Source organism: Somniosus microcephalus, unplaced genomic scaffold, assembly GCF_052327205.1.
Source record: "Somniosus microcephalus isolate GS21.2 unplaced genomic scaffold, FLI_Smic_1.0 unresolved_chr9, whole genome shotgun sequence".
Taxonomy (NCBI): Eukaryota; Metazoa; Chordata; class Chondrichthyes; order Squaliformes; family Somniosidae; genus Somniosus; species Somniosus microcephalus.
The window spans coordinates 29,465,711-29,491,158 of record NW_028225187.1 but is presented as its reverse complement, the minus strand read 5'-3'; the positions used below and the strand labels follow the sequence as shown (position 1 = coordinate 29,491,158).

At 42.6% G+C, this 25,448-nt stretch overlaps 1 protein-coding gene across 2 annotated transcripts in view; it reads right to left on the bottom strand.

Moving 5' to 3' along the window:
* LOC147084983 (uncharacterized) overlaps positions 1-25,448 on the bottom strand; it is a 118,782-nt gene that overhangs the window by 16,441 nt on the left and 76,893 nt on the right. For both annotated transcript variants that reach the window (XM_085979695.1, XM_085979696.1), the window contains exon 3: positions 21,196-21,486. In XM_085979695.1, coding sequence (XP_085835821.1) covers positions 21,196-21,486 — 291 coding nt within the window. The remainder of the gene's footprint in view (positions 1-21,195; positions 21,487-25,448) is intronic.

The window sequence follows — 25,448 nt, the reverse complement described above, 5'->3', positions numbered from 1 at the left end:
AGATTCACCAGGCTGATACCTGGGATGGCAGGAATGACGTATGAGGAGAGATTGTGTCGATTGGGCTTATACTCACTGGAGTTTAGAAGATTGAGAGAGGATCTCATCGAAACCTATAAAATTCTGTCAGGCCTGGACAGACTAGATGCTGGAAGGATGTTCCCGATGGTCGGGGAGTCCAGATCCAGGGGTCATAGTCTAAGGATAAGTGGTAGGACATTTACGACTGAAATGAGGAGGAATTTCTTCACCCAAAGAGTGGTGAACCTGTGGAATTCACTGCCAAGAGGGCGGTTGGAGGCAAGTTCATTAAATATATTCAAGAAAGAGTTGGATATATTTCTTAAGGCTAAAGGGATCAAGGGATATGGGGAGAAGGCAGGGACTGGGTTGTGAATTTGGATGATCAGCCATGATCTCATTGAATGGCGGAGCAGGCTCGAAGGGCCGAATGGCCTACTCCTGCTCCTATCTTCTATGTTTGTATGTTTCTATTCGAGATGGACTTTGTTACACGAAGTAAAATTTCAAATTTTATTGATGATACAAAACTTGTTAACATACAAAATACTGAGCAGGGTAGTAGCAGTCTACAGGAGGACATAAACGGACTGGTGAAATGTGCAACACATGGATGATGCCATTTATAGCGGATAAGTGTGAAGGGATGCAATTTGTGAGGAGTGGCACTGAGAGGCAGTATAATCTAAGTGGTAATATTTTGAGAGGGTTTTTAGAGCAGGGCACCTGGGATTGAATATTCACATGTCTTTGAAGGTGACAGAGTAAGTTGATAAGGTGGTTAAAGAAGCGGAGGTGATACTTGGCTTTTTAAATAGGGGCTTTGAATATAAAAACGAGATATTCATGCTAAGCATTTATAAAGCACTGGCTTGCTCGCAGCTGAAGTATTGTGTCGTGTTCTGGGCACCAAACTTTAAGAAGGATGTCAAGGACTTGGACAGGGTAAAGTGGAGGTTTACCAGGATGATACGGGGGTGAGGGACTTCAGTTATGTGGAAAGATTGGAGAAGCTGCGATTGTGCAGAGAAGGTTACGGGAGAACCTAATTGGTGCATTCTAAATTAAGAGGGGTTTAATAGAGCAAATAGGGAGAATCTGTATTGTCTGGCAACTGGGTCCATAACCAGAGCTCAGTGACTTAAAATAATTGGGAAAGGAACAAGATTTTAAGATCGGAAAAGCACTTTCTACCGAAATAGAAAGGGATTAATGTTAGTCATCTGCTTTTGTGATGACATTGTTCGCAGACAGAAGGCGCTAATGCACTTTTCAGGGCATCCAAAGTTGCAACCAAATGGAGGGTTAACACATCAATACGAGTGGAGAGACATCTCAGTATTCTCCGTCTTTGTGATATGCGAAGTTCAGTGCAGTAAAGTAAAAGAGAAGAGATTGGCTTTGCTCAATGTGTATCACTCTCTCGTCTCTGAGTCAAATGATTGTGGGTTCCAGCCCCATTCCAAACACTGGAGCTCAGAACCAACACGTCCAGTGCAGTACTGAGGGAGTGATACACTGTGGAGATACCAACCCTTGGATGAGACTTTAAACTGAGGTCCTTACTTTCCTCGCTGGTGAATGGTAAATATTCCCTGGCTCTTTCAGAATAGCAGGGAGATCCCTTTGTTCTCTTGTGTCCAGGGAGCAGGAGGTGGTGTCCGCTCACAAGACGAGTTCAGGGAGGGCATGAGGGGAGATCTGAAATAAATAAAATGCAATTCAAGTCTAGGGCAGGGTGAGCAGGCTAAGGGGATGGTTTCTTTTGTAGGGCAAGGGAAGCAGTAGAACGAGCAGAGGCAGCTGAGCGGATGACCTTAGGAACTGTACTGAGATGAAAAGTTCCAGGGGAGGTGATAGTGAGTTTGGGTAGTAGAGGAGGGAGAAGTTTAGGAACACAGCCAAGCTCCGAACACACGGGGTGGGGAGAGAAGCTCACATGGGAATTGAAACCACTAAGGACAAGGAGTCGCTCAATGAACAGGCCCTGGGATGAAATGGTGAAAGCATATTTTAGTAAGAGACTTGGATGGGACTGAAGTTTGGTCGGCACCTATGTCTTGTGGAGAGACCAGAAGCGTGGACCTCTAAGGATAAGGGGTAAGCCATTTAGGACAGAGATGAGGAGGAATTTCTTCACCCAGAGAGTGGTGAGCCTGTGGAATTCTCTACCAAAGACAGCAGTAGAGGCCAATTCATTAAATATATTCAAGAAGGAGTTGGATATATTTCTTAAGGCTAAAGGGATCAAGTGATATGGAGAGAAGGCAGGAACAGGGTACTGAATTTGGATGATCAGCCATGATCTCATTCAATGGTGGAGCAGGCTCGAGGGGCCGAATGGCCTACTCCTGCTCCTATCTTCTATGTTTCTATGTTGAAGAGGTGACTGTAAGTGTAGGTATTAGAGGAGCAAGAGCAGAGTCTGCGTTGAGATTTGGTGATTAGGGCCACAGTGCTACCAGAGGTGGTAGAATGTGTAAGCACGCAGGGAGGCTTCAGCGTGGTTGAAAATTTTGCCATTGTGTGCCAAGTCTCAGGCAATGCCAATAGATCAAAGCAATCCCACAATCACCCACATAGATGGCAAGTGCCTTGTTTGTGAATATTACATAACACGGCAGCACAGGAACAGGTCATTCGAACAAATAGGTCCATGTGTGCAGTTATGCTCTACACGAACCTCCTCCTGCCCTCTTCTTCTGACCCCATCAACATATCCTTCTCCTCAACTAGTGAGCTTCATATTCTAACTACTCTCTGGGTAAAGAGGGTTTTTCTGGATTCCCTATTAGATTCATCAATGACAAACTTATATTGATGGACCTTAGAACTGGCCTCCCGCGGAAGTGGAAACATTTTCCCTACAACTGCCCTATAAAATCCTTTCATAATCCTAAAGACATCTATCACATCATCCCTCAGTCTTTACATACCTAGCGAAAGGAGCCCGAGCCTTTTCAATCTTTTCTGATAGTTACAGCAATTCAGTTCTGTTATCATTGTAGTAAATATACATTGCTCCTTCTCCAGTGTCTCTGTATCCAGTTTATAATATGGAGACCAGAGTGTTGACAGTACTCCAAGTGTGGTCTGCCTTAACAATTGAACCCCAAGGCATTCTTTGTTTTGTTATGTCTTTATTAACTTGTGTCTCAAATTTTAGCGAGCTGTGCCTGTACCCCTAGATTCCTCTGCTCTTCTACCCCATTAAGGCAATTCGTTTCTAAATAGTAAGTGGAATCCTGATTTCACTTACATATGTTGTTCCACTTATATCCTTCCACTTCACACTTTGTACATATATATACGTGATGATAGTGAGCAATCAATCCGGATGGAAATTGGTAGTAGCGCTGGTTGATACATTGAAGAATCCAAGGGGATAGCAGAGAATTACTTGACTGGGCCGGTAAAAAGATTGTGAGATTAGGCTCCAGCAAGAGTGATGGGTGTGGAGATCAGCAACAGAGAAGCAGTGGGAGTTGGCGTTGCTGCTCGTATGAAAAGATTGACAGAGCTCTCGACGGATATTTCAGAGAATGCCAGGGGAGGCACAGAAGGTCGCTGTGGATTGTTGACCAATAATTCAATCGTACAAATTAAGGAGAGTGGAATGCCAGGGAAGCTGGCCAAAAGAGACTTGGTTGTTAACAAAAGTATACACAGGTTAGATCAAAATAATCATCGTAATATTAAGTAGAGCATTTTTTCCTGTAAAGTGCATGGAATTGAAGACAACTTAGCGACATTGGTAGTGAATTGACAGGCAGTTAGTAAACATAGAGCAGCGATAACGGGTCTGTAATCTAACTGGCTGGAAGTGACAAGTGGTGTCCCCAGGATTCTGTAATGGGGCCTCATGTTTAACTGCATTGATCTATGAGTTACAGGAATGAATAAAGATCCAGATGTCCAAGTTCACTGACGGCACTAAGCTAGGAGGCACTGTAAATTCTGGAGATAGCAGCAGAATGTGGTAATGGGATATTGGTAGATTAATGAGTGGGCAAAACTCTGGGCAATTTAGTTCAGTGTCGGGGAGTGTTTGGTCAACCAACTTGGACCTAAGCAAGATATATATTCCACCCTGAATGAGGTAAGCACTTCAGCAAACCAGACCAGAATTGGATATAGGAACACAGGAATCTAACTAGGCCATTCAGCCCCTGTTTCTGCCATTCAATTCGATCATTGCTGATCAGTATCCTAACTCCATCTACTCGCATTGGTTTTGTAACTGTTATTACACTTCATTAATAAAAATCTATCAATATCAGTTTTGAAATTTTCAATTGACCTGTCCTCAACAGAATTCTGGGTGAGAGCTCAAGGTTTTCACTAACATTTGTGTGAAGAAGTGCTTCCTGACATCACCTTTGCGGGCCTAACACAAATTTTAATGTTAAGCGAACTTGTTCTGTACTCTCCCACGAGACAAAATGGAATGGGCCTTTGGCGTAGCGTGTAAGCATCCCCACCACTGGGCCAGAAGGTATAAGGTTTCGAACCCCACTCCAAACAATCCCGGCAAGTTGAGTCGGAGCTCCGGCTCTAAATTCTGGGTTGACATCCAGCGGGATACTAGCGTGTGTGGGTGGCCCCACCCCTCGTATGGGTTGTGGGAGCCCGTAAAACCCTCCCACCATAGGGCTAACCACCCTAACAACTGGTATGAAGATGGTCATGGAGGAGCATTAACGCAGCCAGAAATCTTTCCGCCACTTCACAGAGTTCCCCAAAGGGAACAGTGTAAAGACAGACAGACCAGACGAAATAGGTCCTTTCTTTCTACCTGATTAATTCCTGTAATCATCTTAAACAACTCAATTAGATCACCCCTTAACCTTCTGTACTTGATGAAATGCAAGCCAAGACTATAGAACCGCTCATCATAGTTGAACACCTTTTGAAACGGTATCATTCTAGTGAATCAGCGCTGCAACCCCTCCAAAGCCAATGGGGCATATTTTGCAGTGGGGGTGACGGCGTACTGTGAGAGCCCTCCGTCATAACGCCTTTGAAATTTACCGCAAGGTCGGGATTTCCACATGTGCCTGCGCATGCGCTAAATTAACATTGAAAATATGGCTAGGAATCTCTATCTGAAGTTCAGCAGCCTTACCTATAGGAGATATAAAACATTGTTAGACTTTTACTGAGTGTCACAACAGGAGGTTATATACATGGGGACTAATATATTGTTGTTTCGATAAAAAAAAACTAAAACAAACGACTGATATATAAAAAAGTCCAAGCACCAGTTATGTTTTTAGAAGTTTGGAACGTTTTTTAAAATGTAATTACAATGGAAGAGGCTGAAAGAGGTTAATGTGGGCGTGGCTTAGTTTTCCCTGCTTTTGTGGGCGTGTCTTCCCTTCTGCATTGGCTGTAGGCTGCACTCCTGGCCTCAGTGATGTCATATGCTGCGCACAACTAAGCAGCGCTGAAGAGCAAGTCTCTGTTCTCTGTAGCTCCATCGACACTGACTGCAATTTTTAGGCCATCATATCATTCCTGTGGTCCGGTGCCCAGAACTAAATGCAGTTCCACCAGACGGGGTCTATCATAGCAACATAGAAAAATAGAAGCAGGATTCGGCCATTCGGTCTTTCGAGCCTGCTCCACCATTCAATGAGATCATGGAAGATCCTCTATTTCAATAACATATTCCCGCTCACTCCCCATGCCCCTTGATGCCTTTTGTTTCTAGAAATCTATCTATTTCCTTCTTATATATATTCAGTGACTTGGCCTCCACAGCCTGCTGTGGTAGAGAATTCCAGAGTTTTACTACCCTCTGTGTGAAAATATTTCTCCTTATCTCAGTTCTAAATGTCCTACCCCGTATCCTCAGACTGTGACCCTTCGTTCTAGCCCTCCCAGCCAATGGAAACATCCTCCCTACATCCAGTCTGTCTAACCCTGTCAGAATTTTATACTTTTCAGTGAGATTCCCACTCATTCTTCTAAACTCTAGTGAATGCATGCCTAGTCAACCCAATCTCTCCTCATACGACAGTTCTACCCTCCCAGGAATCAGTCTGTTTAACTGTCGCTGCACTCCCTCTAGTGCAAATATATCCTTCATTAGGAAAGGATACCAAATCTGCACTCAGTACTCCAGCTGTTGTCGCACCAAGGCCCTGTATAACTGTAGGAAGGCATCCTTGCTCCTGCACTCAAACCGCTTGCAATGAAGGCCAACATGCCATTTGCCTTCCTAACAGCTAACTGCACCTGAATGTATTCTTTCAGTGACTGGTGTACAAGGATACTCAGGTCCCTTTGTACATCAACATTTCCCAATCCATTACCAGTTAAGTAATACTCTGCCTTTCTGCTTTTCATACTGAAGTGGATAACTTCACATTTATCCACGTTATACGGCATCTGCCATGTATTTGCCCACTCACTCAGCTTTTCTAAATCGCCTTTAAGCCTCTTTGCATTCTCCTGAGAACTCACAATCCAACCTAGTTTTGTGTCGTCAGCAAACGTGGGAATATTAAATTTGGTTCCCTCATCCAAATCATTGATATTTTTTGTGAATTGTTGGGGCCCAAGCACTGATCCCTGCGGTACCCCACCAGTCACCGCCGGCCACCCTGCAAAAGACCCATTTATTCCTACTCTCTGTTTCCTGTCTGTTAACTAATTTTCAATCAATGCCAGTATATTACCCCCAATCCCATGTGCTTACTTTTACACATGAAACTGTTATGTGAGACTTTATCAAAGGCATCTAGAAAAGTCAAATACACCACATCCACTGGTTTTCCTTTATCTATTCTACCAGGTATATCCTCAGAAAACTCCAGTAGGTTTGTCAAACACGATTTCCCTTTCATAAATCCATGTTGACTTTTTCTAACCCCATTCACATTTTCTAATTCTCCTGTTATCACATCCTTTATAATAGACTCCAGCATTTTCCCTACTACTGATGTTAGGTTAACCAGTCTGTAGTTCCTGGATTTCTCTCTCCCTCATTTTTTAAATAGTGTGGTTACATTTGCCAAACCTCCAATTTGCAGGAAGTGTTCTATAATCTTTGAATTTTGGAAGATGACAACCAATGCATCCATTATTTCCATGGCTACCTCCTTTAGTACTCTGGGATGCAAATTATCGGACCCTAGGGATTTATCAGCTTTCAGTCCCTTTAATTTCCCCAGCACTATTTATTTAATAATACTAATTTCCTTTAATTCCTCATTCTCCATAGACCCTTGGTTCCCTAGCATTTCTGGGATGTTATTTCTGTCCTCTTCCGTGAAGACAGAACCAAAGTATTGTTTAAGTGCTCAGCCATTTCCTTGTTCCCCATCATAAATTCTCCCGTTTCTGACTTTAAGGGACATACATTTTTCGAACCCTAATCTGTTTCTTTTTACATACTTGTAGAAGCTTTTACAATCCGCTTTTATGTTCCTTGCAAGTTTACTCTCATACTCTATTTTTCCCCTCTTTATCAAACTTTTGGTCCTTTTTTGCTGAACTCTAAACTGCTCCCAATCCTCAGACTTGCTACTTCTGCTGGCAACTCTATATGACCTCTCTTTGGATCTAATGCTATCCTAAATTTATTTTGTTAGCCATTGCTGGGCTGCTTTGCCTTTTCTGTTTTTGCGCCAGAAAGGAATTCATAACTTTTGCAATTCATGCATTCGTTCCTTAAAATTTAGCCATTGCAATCCACAGTCATGCCTTTTAATGAAGCTCCCAAAGTTATTATAGCCAACTCCTTCCTCATACTTTCGTACTTTCCTTTTTTTAGATTTAGGACCCTAGTTTCGGATTGGACCTGTTCACTTTCCATTTTAATGAAGAATTCTATCATGTTATGTTAACTCTTCCCTAAAGGATCCCGCACAACAAGATTATTAATAAACCCCTTCTCATTGCACAACACCCAATCTAGGATAGCCTGTTCCCTGGTTGGCTCCTTAACGTACTGGCCCAAAATATCATCTAGCGCACACTCCAGGAATTCATCCTCCACAGTATTAATGATAATTTAGTTTGGCCAGTCTATATGTAGATTAAAAACACCCATGATTAATGTAATAACCTTGTTGCATGCATCTCTATTTTTTGGTTTCATGCCATCCCCTACATTTCCACTACAGTTTGGAGGGCAAAAGACAACTCCCACCAATGTTCTCTGCCCCTTGGTGCTTCTTAGCTCCACCCAAACTGATTCTACATCTTGATTTTCTGAGCAAATATCCTTGCTCACTATTGCACTGATTTCATCCTTTACTAACAGTGCCACCCCACCTCCTTTTCCTTTTTGTCTGTCCTTCCTAAATATCAAATACCCCTGGAGAGTCAGCTCCCAGTCTGGGGCACTGTGCAACCATGTCTCCTTAATCAAGTGCTCTATAGAGCTGCAACTAACTTCAACCACTTCGTATTCCAGCTATCTTGAGATAAAGGCTAACATTCCAGTAATCTTTGTAATTATGTTCCAACCTTTCCACTAGATTTTACTAATTTTTGTACTTTGATTCCTAAATCTCTCCGATCCTCCACTTTCCCCAGTTTTTCACCAATTAGGATATACAGGAATCTTGTTTAACGTCAAAAGTGGAAGAGCTCACACTTTTTCACTTTAAATTCCATTTTCTTTATTTTTTCCACTCACCCAATCCATCAATGTCCCTTTACAACTTTCTGCTCAAGTGTGCATTACTTACTGCGCCACCTAACTTAGTTTCACCAGTACACTTAAATATACGACTCCGTATTACTTCATTCAAGTCATTGGTAAATTTACTGAAAAGCTGAGATTCAGTTCAGGTCCCCGGGGGACACCACTAATCACATCCTGCCACTGTGATTACAGAGCCATTATCCCTACTATCTATCTCCAACCATATAGTGAATTGCCTGTCCAAGTCAGTAGGTTGCCTCCAATTCCATGCACAAGCTAGTGGAATGCCTTCTGAGATTCCATATAAATAACATCCTTAGACAGTCCTTTATCTACCACATTAGGAATCTCCTCAAGAAGATCAACTAGTTTCCATAGAGGTGAATTACCCTTTACAAATCCATGCTGGATCTCACTGATCAGCTGATATCTGTCCGAATGCTCAGTCACTCTATACTAATAATAGATTGTTGTACATTCCCCACAACTGACAGCAGACTAATGGGCCCATAATTTCGTAGTTAATCTCTCCTTCCCTCTTAAATAATGCCCTGCCTCTGGCTATTTTCCAATCCAATCGGTCAATTCCTCAATCGAGTAGCTTTTGGAAGATCATGACTATATAGCATTACATCGGATAACATCGGATATACGACACAGAAGCATTCCATTCAGCCAAACCAGTCCATGCCGCCGTTTATGCTGCACTCGAACCACCTCCTGCCTTTCCTCATATAAATCTGTCAGTGTAACCCTCTATTTCCTACTGCCTCATCTTCTTGTCCTGCCTCCCCTTAAATGCATCTATATTTTTAGGTTCAACTACTCCGTTTGCAAGCGAGTTCCACATTCTCACAACAATTTGGGTAAAGAAGATTCTTCTCAATTAGCTGGATTTCTTGGTGTCTATCTTCTACTGACGGCCTCTAGTTATGCTCTTCCCCATAAGTGGAAACATTCTCTCTGTATCCACTCTATTAAAACTTTCATAATTTTAAAGACCTGTATAAGATCACCCCTCATCCTTCTTTTTTCCAAGAAGAAAGAGACCCAGCCAGTTCATCTTTTCCTGATTTGTATACCATCACATTTCTGGTATCATCCTTGTAAATCTTCTCTGTGCTTTCTCCCGTAACTCTTTATCCTTTTTATAATATGGCGACCAGATCTGCAAGCAGTACTCTAAATGCAGTCCGACAAAGGTTCGATACAGGCTTAACATAACTTCCCTACTTTTCAATTACATCTCTCTTGAAATAAGTGCTTAATTTGCTTATTAATTGCCTTGCTAACCTGTGACGCAAATTGAAGTGATTTTGTGTATTTGTATTCCGAGATAACTTTGTTCCTCTACCCCACCTAGATTCGCGCTTTCCAAGTGAGAAGTGACCTCCCTATTCTTCCTACCCAAATGTATTACCGTGTATGTGATGTTGAAATAAATTTGCCAATTATTTGCGTATTCCTCAAGTATATTAACGTCCACCTATAATGGATTGCAGTCATCCAGATTATTGATTATTCCCCCAATTTGTTATCATCTGCAAATTCAGAAATTGTGTTGTTGATTGAAAAGTCAAAATCGTTAATGTAAATTGTGAACAGCAGTGATCTCAACACTGATCGTTGTGGAACACCACTACCCACCTTCTGCCACTGTGAATAGCTAATCGTTACACCCACTCTCTGCTTTCTGCCTTGAAGTCAGCAAGCAATCTTTTCTGCTACTTGTCTCCTGACTCCACATTCTCTGACCTTATTCATTAGTCTATTGATTGGACAATTCAAATTCGCCAAGGTAGCCTTGAGGAGGAGTTCATCGAGTGTATCTGGGATGTTTTCAAAAAACAGTATAGCAACATAGAAACATTGATGATGGGAGCAGGAGTAGGCTATTCGGCCCCTCGAGCCCGCTCCGCCATTTAATGAGGTCAAGGATGCCTGTCCCTGCTTTCTCCCCATATCCCTTGATCCTTTTGGCTCAAGAAATATATCCAACTCCTTCTTGAATATATTTAATGAATTGGCATCAACTGCCCTGTGTGGTAGAGAATTCCACAGGTTCACCACTCTCTGGGTGAAGAAATTCCTCCTCATCTCTGTCCTAAATGGCTTACCGCTTATCCTTAGACTGTGACCCCTGGTTCTGGACTCACCCACCATCGGGAACATCCTTCCTGCATCTAGTCTGTCTAGTCCTGTTAGAATTTTATAAAGTTCAATGAGATCCCCTCTCATTCTTCTAAACACTAGCGAATATATGCATAATCGACCCAAAATCTTCTCATACGTCATTCCTGCCATCTCAAATATCAGTCTGGTGAATCTTCACTGCGCTCTCTGCATGGCAAGAACATCCTTCCTCAGATAAGGCGACCAAAACTGTACACAATACTCAAGGTGTGGTCTCAACAAGGCCCTGTACAATTGCAGCAAGACATCCTTGCTCCTGTGCTCAAATCCTCTTGCTATGAAGGCCAACATACCATTTGCCTTCTTAACCGCCTGCTGCACCTGCATAATTACCTTCAGCGACTGGTGCACAAGGACACCCAGGTCTATTTGCACTTCCCCATTTCCCATTGTATTGCCTTTCAGAAAAAAATCTGCCTTCTTGTTTTTGCCAACAAAGTTGCTAACCTCGCATTTATCCACATGATACTGCATTTGCCATGCATCTGCCCAATCACCCAACCTGTCCAAATCGTTCTGGAGTTTCTCTTTATCCTCCTCATAACACACACGCCCACCCAGCTTTGTGTCGTCTGCAAACTTAGAGATATTACATCTAGTTCCCTCGTCTAGATCATTAATATATATTGTGAATAGCTGGGTTCCTAGGAACGATCCCTATGGCACCCCACCAGTCACTGCCTGCCACTCAGATAAAGACTCGTTTATTCCAACTCTTTGTTTCCTGTCTGCCAACCGGTTCTCTATTCAAGCCGGTAACTTACCACCAATCCTATGTGCTTTAATATTACATGCTAATCTCTTATGCGGAACCTTATCGAAAGCCTTCTGAAAGTCCAAATACAGCAAAAACAATGGTTCTCCCTTATCTATTCTACCAGTTACATCCACAAAAAATTCCAGTAGATTATTCAAGCTTGATTTACCTTTTGTAAATCCATGTTGAATTTATTCGATCCTGTCACTGTTTTACAAGTGTTCTGCTATTACATTTTTATAATGGGCTCTAGCATTTTCACTAATACCGATGTCAGGCTTACTGGTCTATAATGCACCGTTTTCTCTCTACCACACTTTTTAAATAGTGGGGTTACATTAGCTACCCTCCAATCTATGGGAACTGTTCCAGAGTTTGTTGAATTTTGGAAGATGACCAGCAATGCATCTACTATTTCTAGGGCCACTTCCTTAAGTATCCTAGGATGTAGATTATCAGGCCCTGGGGATTTATCGGCCTTCAATCCCGTCAATTTCCCTAAAACCATTTCCCGAGAAATACTGATTTCATTCAATTCCTCCCTCTCATTCGACCCTATGTTCCCCGACATTTCTGGGAGTTGTTTTTGTCCTCATTTGTGAAGACGGAACCAAAGTATGTATTTTATTGGTTGCCATTTCTTTGTCCCCATTATAAATTCCCCTGATTCTGACTGCAAAGGACCTACACTTGACTTCACCAAACATTTTCTCTTCACATATCTATTGAAGTTTTTACAGTCAGTTTTTATTTTCCCTGCAAGCTTACTCTCAGTCTAATTCCCCCTCTTAATTAGTCCCTTTGTCTTCCTTTGCTGAATCCTAAACTGCTCCAAACCCTCATGATTGCTAAATTATATGTCCTCTCCTTGGATTTTATGCCATCCCTAATTTTTCTTGTTAGCCGCTGTTGAGTCACCTTTTTTGTTTTATTTTTGTGCCAAACAGGGATGAACAAATTCTGTAGTTCCTCCATGTGCTCTCTAAATGTTTGTCATTGACTATCCACCTTCAACCCTTTAAGTAACGTTCCCCAATCCATCCTAGCCAACTCGTGCCTCAAACCATTGTAGTTTCCTTTATTTAAATTCAGGACCCTAGTCTCTGAGTGAACTACTTCACTCTCCATCTTAGTGAAGATTTCTATCATATTATGATCGCTCTGCCCCAATGGGCCTCGCACAACAAGATTGCTAATTAATCCTTTCTCATTACATAATACCCAGTCTAAGATTGCCTGGTCTCTAGTTGGTTCCTCGACATATTGGTCCAGGAAACCATCCCATATACACACTAGGAATTCCTCCTCCATCATATTGTTTCTAATTATTGGTTTGCCCAATCTACATGTAGATTAATGTCACCCATGATAACTCTGTGCTCTTATTGCACGCTTCTCTAATTTCCCGTTTAAAGCCATCCCCAACATCAGCATTACTGTTTGGGGGTCTGTATACAACTCCCACTGACGTTTTCTGTCCCTTGGTATTCCTCAGCTCTGCCCATACAGATTCCACATCATCAGAGCTAATATCCTTCCTTACTATTGTTTTAATCTCCTCTTTAACCAGCAATGCTTCCCCACCTCCTTTTCCTTTTTGCCTGTCCTTCCTGAATATTGAAGAGCCCTGGATGGTGAATTCCCAGCCTTGGTCACCTTGGAGCCATGTCTCTGTAATCCTATTTGTGCAGCTAATTCATCCACCTTATTATGAATGCTCCTCACGTTCACAAAGCCTTCAGGCTTGATTTTTTAACACTCTTAGTCCTTTTAGAATTCTTATTTACTGTCGGCCCGTTGGATTTACACCCTTGATTTCTCTGCCTTCCACTTTCGCTTTGCTCCTTCCTGTCTTTTGTTTCCATCCTTGCTTCCCTTTCCTCTGTCTCCCTGCACAGGTTCCCAACCCCCTGCCATTTTAGTTTAAACCCTCCCCAACAGCATTATCAAACACTCCCCCTAGGATATCGGTAATGGAACCAAGCACGCTATCTTGGATCTGGTACTGTGTTATGTGACAGAATTAATTAATGATCTCATACAAAAGGATCCTCTATGAAAGAGTGATCATAACATGGTTGAATTCCAAATTCAGTTGGAGGGTGAGAATGTTGTATCTCAAACCATTGTCCTGATCTTAAACAAAGGCAACTTCAATGGCATGAGGGCATAACTGGCTAAAGTGATCTGGAAAATATAAATTAAAAGCTAAGACAGTTGAAATACAGTGGCAGACATTTAAGGAAATAATTTATAACTCTCAACAAAAATATACTCCAGTGAGAAATAAATACTTTAAGAGAAAGGAACACTATCCATGGCTAACTAAGGAAGTAAAGGATAGTATCAAATTGAAAACAAACGCAAACAAGATTGGAGGGAGGCCAGAGGATTCGGATTTTGTTAAACCAGCAAAGGATGACTCTAACAATAATAAACTGAGAGAAGATGAATTATGAGAATAAGCTGGCAAGAAATATTAAATCAGAAAATAAGAGCTTCTACAGGTATTTAAAAAGGAAGAGACTAGCTAAAGTAAATGTTGGTTCCTTAGAGGAAGAGAATAGGGAATTAATAATGGGGAACGGGACTCTGAACAAATATTTTTATCCGTTTTCATGGTAGAAGACACTAACAACAATAATGGTAAATCAAGGGACCACAGGGAGGGGGTAACTAAAGTCTATCACTATCACTAAGGGAAAGGTACTTGCTAAAATAATAGACTAAAAGACGACACTTCCCCTGAACCAGAAGGCTTGCATCCCGGTGTCTTTACATAAGTGGCTGCAGGGATAGTGGATGCATTGGTTGCAATATAGCAACATTCCCTGTACTCTGCAGAGGTCCCAGCGGATTGGAAAACCTCAAATATAACACCCCTATTTAAGAAAAGAGGGAGGCAGAAAGCAAGAAACTATAAACCAGTTAGCCTAACATCTGTCGTTTGGAAAATGCTGGATTCCTTCATTAAGGAAGCAGTAGCAGAGCAATTGGAAAATCATAACGAAGTCAAGCAGAGTCAGCATGGTTATATGAAAGGGAAATCATTTTTAGCAAATAGAAACATAGAAGATAGGAGCAGGAGTAGGCCATTCGGCCCCTCGAGCCTGCTCTGCCATTCAATGAGATCATGGCTTTGCTGCTGTTCTTTGAGGATGTAACGAGCAGGGTGGATAAGGGTGAGCCAGTGGATGTGGTGTAATTGGATTTCCAGAGGGAATTCGATTAGGTGCTACATAAAAGGTTACAGCATATGATAAGAGCTCACAGAGTAGCGGATATTAAATTATCATGGATAGATAATTGGCTAACTAACTGAAAGCAGAGAGTCGGGATGAATGGGTCATTTTCCGGTTGGCAAACGGTAACTAGTGGGGTGCCACAAAACTCAGCTCTGGGGCCTCAACTATTTACAATCTACATTAATGATTTGAATGACGGGACCGAGTGTAATGTAGCCAAGTTTACGGAGTATGCAAAGTTGGGTGAGAAGTTGTGCAGAGGACTCAAAGAATCTGCAAAGGGATAAAGACAGGCTAAGTGAGTGGGCAAACATTTGACGGATGGAGTATAATGTGAGAAAGTGCGAGTTTATCCACTTTGGCAGGAAAAATAAAGTGTCCTGTTATCACATCCTTTATAACAGACTCTAGCATTTTCTATACTACTGATGTTAGGCTAACCAGTCTGTAGTTTCCGGTTTTCTCTCTCTCCCTCCTTTTTTAAATAGTGGGGTTTCATTTCACACCCTCCAATGTGCAGGAACTATTACATAATCTATAGAATTTTGGAATGTGACAACGAATGCATCCACTATTCCATTCTCCTGGTGTCCCCATCGCATCTGCTCTGATGGTGCCACCTTCCATACTAGTGCTTCTGATATGTCATCCGTTTTCCTCAGCCGAGCATTCCCCTCTACCATGATTGACACGGCCCACTGCCGTGTTTGTTCCAGTTCCCGCACTCCTGCTTTCATTCAATCCCATCCCTCCCAGAACCACACCACTGTTCCCCTTGTCCTCACCTTTCACACCACCAGCCTCCACATTCAACGGATCATCCTCCGCCATTTTTGCCATCACCAGCATGATCCTATCCACCAAACACATCTTCCTCTGACCTCCACTTTCTGCATTCTGAAAGGCACCACTCCCTCCTCGACAACCTGGTCCACTCGTCCTCACCACAACACCCCTCCCCCTTCGCCCGGCACCTTCCTGTGCAATGGCAGGAGATGCAACAGCTGCCCTTTTACCTCTTCTCTTCCCCCTGTCCAGAGCCCCAAACACTACTTCCAGCTGAAACAAGAATTTACTTGTAGGTCTTGCAATTTAGTATATTGTATTCGCTGCTCATGATGTGGTCTCCTCCACATTGGGGATACAAAACGCAAATTGGGTGACCGTTTGCGGAACACATCCATTCAGTCCACATGGGTGACCTGAGCTCCCGGTTGCCTGTCACTATAATTCTCCACTTCACTCCCATTCTGAAATCTCCATCCTCGGCCTCTTACACTGTTGTCGTGAAGCTTGATGTAAGCTCAAGGAACATTACCTGATCTTTCGATTAGGCACTTTACAGCCTTCTGGACTCAACATCGAGTTCAGCAATTTCAGATCATAACCTCTGCCCATATCAATTTGTTTCTCTCCCTCACATGGCAGCTGTCTTTCATTCTGCAATTGGCATTTACTTTTCATCTAGAGCCATCTTTAAAATATAAGAGTAAAATATTTTACAGGCACCTCCATAAAAACAGAGGATTGGGTTGGGAATAGGGCCATTAAGGGGTAGATATGATAATACCAGAGGTAACGATAGAGAGATGCCAGATACATTAAATAATTATTTTGCTTCAGTATTTACCAGGGAGATAGAACAGGTGGACATCTCATTTGATGATGAGATTAGTAATGAGATAAGAGCATTAAAAAAAAAAAGGAATTATTAAATAAACTAATCAAACTCAAAAAGGATAAATACCCTGATCTGGATTGCATCCACACATTTTAGTAGAATATAGGGAAGAGATAGCAGAGGTATTACAACAAACATTTAATAATTCGTTAGGAAAAGGTGTTGTGCCTGAGGATTGGCAGATAGCTAACGTAACACCGATATTTAAGAAGGGGAATAGAACATGTCCAGGGAATTATAGACCAGTCAGCTTAACATCGATATTAGACAAAAATGGAATCCTTTCTAAAGGAGAAAATAGAATAGCATCCAGAAACAGAAGACATAGAAATGAATAGTCAGCATGGATTTCAAAAGGGAAAGTCTTGCTTGACCAATATCATTGAAATTTTTGAAGAGACAGAGAGTGTAGACAACGATAATGCAGTAGATGTAATATATCTAGATTTTGAAAAGGCCTTCGATAAGGTCATCCATAATAGACTGACAAACACGATCAGAAAATGTGGAGTCAGGGAACAAGTAGCAGAATGGATAGGTAGCTGGCTTCAAGACAGAAAGCAGAGAGTGGAAGTAAAGGGTACCTTTTCCCAGTGGCAGAAGTGGGTAGTGGTTTCCACAAGGATCAGTGCTGGGACAACTGTTGTTCACAATTTATATTTTCGATTTAGATTTGAAATAAAAAACACAATTTTTAAATTTGTGGATGGCACCAAATTGGGGGGGGGGATAGCGAACACTAAGGAGGACTACAACAAATTACAGGATGACATTAATAAACTTGCAGAATGGGCATATAATTTGCAAATGAACTTAAACAGTGAGGTATTACATTTTGGTAGGAATAATAGGGAAGTCAATTATTACTTGGATGGTGCGAGTCTAGATGGATTAGAAGAGCAAAGAGCAGAGGACAACTACACAAATCACTAAAAGTTGCGACACAGGTTAGCAAATCCATCAAAAAGCAAAACAAGGATTAGTGTTTATTTCTAGAGGTTTAGAGTTCAAAAGTAGGGACGTTTTGCTAAACCTGTATCGAAACTTGGATAGACCACAGTAACTGCGGTCAGTTCTGGTCGCCATATTCTAAAAAGAATAAATAGGCACTGGAGATGGTGCAGAGAAGATTTCCAAGGATGATGCCAGAAATGCGAGGGGATACATATCAGGAAAGGATGAGCAGGCTGGGTCTCTTTTCTCTTGAAAAGAGAAGATGGAGGGGTGGCCTAATAGAGGTCTTTAAAATTATGAAAGGGTTTGATAGATTGGATAAAGAGAGAACGTTTCAAATTGTGGGGAAGATCATCAATAGAGACCATTAATATAAGATAGTCACCAAGAAATACAATAGCGAATTCATAAGAAACGTCTTTACCCAGAGAGTGGTGAGAATGTAGATCTCGCTGCCACAGGGTGTGGTTGAAGCGAAAAGTATAGAGGAATTTAAGTGGAGGCGAGGTTAGCATATGAGGGGAACGGGAATAGAGGGTTATGCTGATAGATTTAGATGAGTTAAAACGGGAGCAATCTCGAGTAGAGCATAAACGTCATATATCTGTGTCATATATCCTACGTAATCCTATGTAATCCTATGTAAAGAAAATCTCCTCCCAAACTTCTCTGCTCTCAGCTGAACAACTCCAGCTTCTATGGACTATCCGCGTAACTGATGTCATTCACTCCTTGAATCATTCTCGTAAATCTTTTATGCACCCTCTCTAAGGCCTTCACATCCTTTCTAAACTGCGGTGCCGAGAATTAGAAATAATAATCGCGGTGAGGCGAACTTCCTTGCTTTTGTACTCTATGCCTCGATTTATGACGTTCAGGATCCTGTATGATTTTTTAACCGATTTCTCAACCTACCCTGACACCTTCAACGATCTGTGGACATATACCCCCTGGTCTCTCTGTTCATGCACACATTTAGAATTGTACCCTTTATTGCCTCTCATCATTCTTCCTGCCAAAATGTATCACCTCACACTCTTCTGCATTAATATATTTGCTGCTGTTAGCAAATCTGTGGTAAAGTAAATGAAAAGAGCAACAGAAATCGATTTCTGCGTTTTCTTGTGCCATGAAAAGTTGGTAACTCAATTACCATTGTGACGTGAAAAATTGAACGTTTCGCATCGGCGATTGAGATTCTACAAAAGGGGAACTGACGGTTTCAAACAGGAGTTGGACATAAAATAAACCAGCTGGTGATCCAGTTCCATAACTTGGGCTTATCGCTGAAATGACCCTCTTTGATAACAGGAGAAGAAGGGTTGGTTTGAAATTCACATTTCTACTAATTTTGTGGAGCCATAACCTGATTAACCGGAGTAAACAACTCCCATGAACCATGGGGATTTGAGTTTCATATAAAGGAGTTAATTTATGCTGGACTCTGGGACGTAGGCGTCATTGGCAAGGCCGATATTTAATGCCCAACCCAAGTAGCACTTGACATGACTGTCAGCGCTCTTCTTGAATCCACTTGTGCTCCCACAATGCTGTTCAGTACGGACTTACAGGCCTTTGAGCGAGCGACGCTGAAGGTACACCAAATGTATTTCCCAGTCAGGATGGTGTGTGACTTGGATAGGGAACTGGGAGGTCTTGCTGTTCCCATGCAACTGCTGCCATCATCCTTTCTGATGATGGAGGTCGCGGGTGTGCGGAGTGCAGTCAAAATTCATCCATTGAGAGATACGGAATCCTACAAAGTGCTTAAGTTAAAATATTTCACATATCAGGATGATTTTGAAAATCTCGTTCTGCAGTTTCTGTTATCTGACTGAGAATCTATAATCTGACAAGACAAGCCAGTCTGGCGGTGCCTCGTAAATTGATCATACATTCAGTGGAATAAACAATAGTCAGGATGATGCCATTTTGCATTAAACATTTCGCTGTGGTAGGCCCAGAGATTTAGGGAGTAAAATTGGAAATCAGGGACATAGATTGTATGTTAACAGAAAGCCTGCAATTCCCCTGTCAGAAGGTCTGGTCTTCAGCTTTCAAATTATCGGGTCTCTCTGCTCCATAACACAGAATTCCCTCAGTACTGAGTTACAGCGGCAATTGTAATCTAGCACGATATTACACTCCATTCAAATCAATGCAGGGTACAATTGGGCGGAGAGTAAAGCGGGGGGCCGGTCCCTATCCCCCTCTTTCCCGCCTGGAGAATGTGGTTAAAGTTACTCTCCAAGTTTTGCCACCGGCTGCACTCTCATGTTTCTTCGGCAGGATTGAATTAACAAAATTCTGACGCAATGGGGTATAAATCAGTCTTGTACAGTAGCCTAAAACAAGCGATAGCCCCATCGTCAGCCCCCTTTACACCCCACCGGCTTTTCGTTCCCATTCCCTACAATGGAATCAGAATTCGGTGTGGTGTGAAACGGGAGGTTGATTCACTTTCGCCCGTTTTGCACTTCCGCCCTTGACGATTTTGATCCCCTTATCTCCAGTGACAACCTTTGCCGCTAATAGATTCAAAGCATTTGAATGCAGGTTCAGTGTTACTGGGATCCTGTCAAGAGTTGAGCAATAGTAACAAAACTTAACCCCACTATTTAAGAAAGGAGGGAGAGAGAAAACGGTGAACTATAGACCAGTATTACAGAAAAAGCTAGAAACTATTATTAAGGACTTGGTAAAAGGGCAATTCGAAAATAAAAATAGGATTGGGCAGAGTCAAACATGGATTTATGACACGTTAAATGTGATTGAGGAATCTGTTGGAGGTTGTTGAGGTTATAACTAGCAGAATAGATAAGGGGGAACCAGTGGATAATGGTGTATTTGGACTTTCAGAAGGCTTTCTATAAGGTGCCACACAAGAGGTTATTAAACAAAATTAAGGATCATGGGATTGGGGGTAATATACTAGCATGTATCGATGATCGGTTAATGGACAGAATACAGAGAGTAGGAATAAACGGGTCATTTTCGGATTGGCAGGCTGTAACTAGTAGGATACCGCAAGAATCAGTGCTTGGGCCTCAGCTATTCACAATCTATATCAATGATTTGGATGAGGGGACCGAATGTATTATATCTAAGTTTGCTGATGATACATAGCTGGGTTGGAGCATAAGTTGTGAGCAGGATGCAATGAGGCTTCAAGGGGATATAGGCAGGCTATGTGAGTGGGCAAGAACATGGAAATGGAATATAATGTGCAGAAATGTGAGGCTACATCCAGGGTTCACGGTCTCAGATTAAGGGGTCGGCCATTTCAGAATGAAATGAGGTGAAATTTCTCCACTGTGAGGGTGCTGATTCTTTGTAAATCGCTACCCCAGAGGGTTGTGAAGGCTCAGTTGTTGAGTATATTCAAGACAGGCAGAATTTGTTTTGAATATTAAAGGAATCAAGGGATATGGGGATCGTGCAGGGGAGTAGAGATGCTGTAGATCATTAGCAATTATCTTATTGAATGGCGGAGCAGACGTGAAGGGCCAAATGGCCTACTCCTGCTCCTATTTCTTAAGTTCTTAAATTCGTAAAACCAATTATGTTATATTCCTCTCTCCTAATATTAAACCATTAATTCTGTCACAGTGATTAAAGCAGGATTTAATAAACATACCAAGAGTGATGAAAAAACATATGAAAATCCTCTCTCCCTGTCACTCACCTGCTACAGTGACCGTCACAGACGCACTTCGTTGGGAATTTAACCACCTCCCATTTACGTAGGTTGTATATCGGCACTGGTACCGCCCTCCTTGGTCTGTACTGGTAACCATTGTTCCAATGTTGTTCTTTGTGTCAATTTGTTCGGATTGCAGATATTGATCATCTTTGTAAAAGTAGAAGGTATTATCACGACTATCTCCAGTCACAGTGCAGGTAATGGTGACCGTCTCTCCGACTACATATACCCCAGTCGGTTGATCAAGAGATATCACTGGTGTTGTTAGCGGATCTGTGGTAAAACAAACAGAAAGTACAATGAGGAATGGATCTGCGGATTTTCGTGTGCAGTGCAAGGTCGGGAACTCAATGATGACTCTGCGGTGTTCAAGTGCATATTCACATCGGATACAGAGATTCCACAAAAGGGGGGTTCGGGGTTTGATTACAAAGAAAGAAAGACTTGCATTTCTATAGCGCCTTTCATGACCTGGGGACGTCCCAATGCGCGTTACAGACAATTTAGTACTTTTGAAGTGTAGTCGCTGTTGTAATGTGTGAAATCAGATGGGGGAGCCAAATAACCTAAATCAACTCGAGTTCGATGTCAAAAGTCCGGTTTCAGGCCGTAGATTTGAGTCTGGGATACGAGCGGAACAAGGAAATGGTTGCTTTGAAATGCCCAGTGCATCTAATTTAGCCCAGGTGAAGATGCGATCAGTAACAGTGAAAGACTCGATTATACCCGCACCGCGACTGCTACCAGTTCAAGTATGAAACCTCTGCCAAATGAAGGCAGTTAGAAACCAATCTCAGCGAGGCTGAGATGGTCACACATTTCAAATAATTGACATGCTTTGGTGGGCCCGAAATTATTGTTATCAGTACCGCTGTGATAGTCGCTGGCATGGCCAGCAACTACTGTCCATCACTAGTATCCCCTTCAGAAGGTGGTCGTTGGTCTTCTAATTGAATCCGTTCAGGATGGTGTGTAACTTGGAGGCAACTTGGAGGTGATGGTGCACCCATGCACCTGCTGCCCTTATTTCGAAAAAAAGGAGTGAACATCTCCGTTACACTCCGCGGATTCACATTTGAAACAGTGGGCCCATGAAAAACTCTTTGAAAGAGCGTTCCAATTAGTCTCACCCGCTGCCCTTTTTGCAGATCCATGCAGTTATTCCCTTTTCAAGTATTCATTCACTTCCACTTGGAGGTTAATATTCAATCTGTTTCAACCACCAGTTCAGGCAGTTCGAATCCGGCCCCGGGTGACTGTCTGTGTGGAGTTTGCACATTCTCCCCGTGTTTGCGTGGGTTTCCTCCGGGTGCTCTGGTTTCCTCCCACAGTCCAAAGATGTGCGGCTTAGGATGATTGGCTATGATAAATTGACCCTTAGTGTTAGGGGGATTAAATACGTGGGGTTACGGGGATAGGGTGGGATATTGGTTAGCACTGTTGCCTCACAGCGCCAGGGACCCGGGTTCGAATCCGGCCTCGGGTGACTGTCTGTGTGGAGTTTGCACATTCTCCCCATGTTTGCGTGGGTTTACTCCGGGTGCTCCGGTTTCCTCCCACAGTCCAAAGATGTGCGGGTTAGGTTGATTGGCTATGATAAATTGACCCTTAGTGTTAGGGGGATTAAATACGGGGATAGGGTGGGATATGTGTTGGTGTAGGGGTTACGGCGATCGGGTGGGATATGTGTCGGTGCAGGCTCGATGGGCCGAAATGGCCTCTATCTGCACTGTGGGGTTTCTGTGATTTCTGTGAAGAGTAGGCCAATCGGCCCTTCGAGCCTGCTCTGCCATTCAAGCTGATCATGGCTGAACCTCTACCACAATAACATATACCCGCACTCTCCCCATACCCCTTGAAGCCTTTTGTCTCTAGAAATCTATCTATCTCCTTTTTAAATACATTCAGTGACTTGGCCTCCACAGCTTTCTGTGGCAGAGAATTCCATAGGTTAACCACCCTCTGAGTGATGAAATTTCTCCTCATCTCAGTCGTAACTGTCCTACCCCATATTCCGAGACTGTGACCACTCGGTCTAGAGCCCCCAGCCAGGGGAAACATCCTCCCTGCATCCAGTCTCTCTAGCCCTGTCAGAATTTTATATATTTCAATGAGATCCCCTCTTATTCTTCTAAACTCTAGTGAATAAAGGCCTAGTCGACCCAATCTCTCCTCATTCGACAGTCCTGCCATCCCACGAATTAGTCTGGTGTACCTTCGCTGCACTCCCTCTATGGCAAGTATAGCCTTTCTTAGGCAAGGAGACCTAAACTGCACACAGTACTCCAGGTGTGGTCTCACCAAGGCCATGTACAACTGTAGTAAGACATCCTTGCTCCTGCAATGAAGGTCAACATACAATTTGCCTTCCTAACTGATTGCTGCTCCTGCATGTTTGCTTTCAGTGACTCGTGAACAAGGACACCCAGGTCCTTTTGTACATCAGCATTTCCCAATTTTTCAAAATTGATATAATACTCTACTTTTCTGTTTTTACAACCGAAGTGGATAATTTCACATTTATCCACGTTATACCGCCATGTATTTGCCCACTCACTCAACTTGTCTAAATCGCCTTGAAGCCTCTTTGCATTCTCCTCAGAACTCACAATCCCACCAAAATCGTGTCATCAGCAATCATGGAAATATTACATTTGCTTCCCTCATCCAAATCATTAATATATATTGTGAAAAGCTGGGGCCCAGGCACTGATCCCTGCGGTACCGTACTAGTCACAGCCTGGTACCACCAAAAAGACCCCTTTATTCCTACACTCTGTCTCCTGTCTATTAACTAATCTTCAGTCCGTGCCAGTATATTACTCCCAATCCCATGTGCTTTAATATTGCACACTAACCTCTTATATGGGACTTTATCAAAGGCCTTCTGAAAATCCAATTTCACCACATCAACTGTTTCACCCTTATCTATTCTGCCAGTACATCTTAAAAATCTCCAGTAGATTGTCAAACACGATTTCCTTTTCATAAATCCATGGTGACTTTGTCAAATCCAGTTGATAGTTTCTAAGTGTCCTGTTATCACAACCTTTATAATAAACACTAGCATTTTCCCTACTAGTGAAGTTAGGCTAACCGATCTGTAGTTCTCTGTTTTCGCTCTCGCTACCTTTCTAAATAGTGTGGTTACATTTGCCACCCTCCCATCTGCAGGAACTGCTCCATAATATATAGAAATTTGGAAGATGACAACCAATGCATCCACTATTTCCATGGCTAGCACTTTCAATACTCTGGGATGCAGATTATCAGGCCATGGGGATTTAAAGTCATAGAGTTATACAGCTCAGAAAGAGGACCTTCGGCCCATCGTGTCGACACTGGCCATCAAGCCCTGTCTTTTCTAATCCCATTTCCCAGCACTCGGTCCGTAGCCTTTTATGCTACGGCATTTCAAGTGCTCATCTAAATGCTTCTTGAAGGTTGAGGGTTCCTGTCTCTACCATCCTTTCAGGCAGTGAGTTCCAGATTCCAAAAAACCTCTGGTGTATCACAGGGATCGGTGCTGGGTCCTTTGCTGTTTGTAGTATGCATTAATGATTTAGATATGAATGTAGGAGGTATGATCAGTAAGTTCGCAGATGACACGAAAATTGGTGGAGTGGTAAATAGCGAGGAGGCAAGCCTCAGACTACAGGACGATATAGACGGGGTGGTGAGATGGGCAGAACAGTGGCAAATGGAATTTAACCCTGAAAAGTGTGAGCTGATGCATTCTGGGAGGACTAACAAGGCAAGTGAATATACAAAGAATGGTAGGATCCTAGGGAGGAAAGAGGATCAGAGAGACCTTGGTGTGCATGTACATTGATCCGTGAAGGCAGCAGGACAGGTAGATAAGTCGGTTAAAAAGGTATATGGGATAATTGCCTTCATTAGCTGAGGCATGGAATAAAAGAGCAGGGACGATATTATGGAGCTGCACAAAACGCTAGTTAGGCCACAGCTGGAATACTGTGGGCTGTTCTGGTTGCCACACTATAGGAAAGATGTGATTGCATCAGAGAGTGTGCTGAGGAGATTAACCAGGATGTTACCTGGGCTGGAGCATTTCAGCTATGAAGAGAGACTGGACAGGCTGGGTTTGTTTTCCTTACAGCAGAGAAGGCTGAGGGGGGGACCTGATTTGGGTGTACAAAATTATGAGGCTTATAGATAGGGTAGATAGAAAGGAACTTCTCCCCTTAGTAGAGGAGTCAATAGCCAAGGGGCAT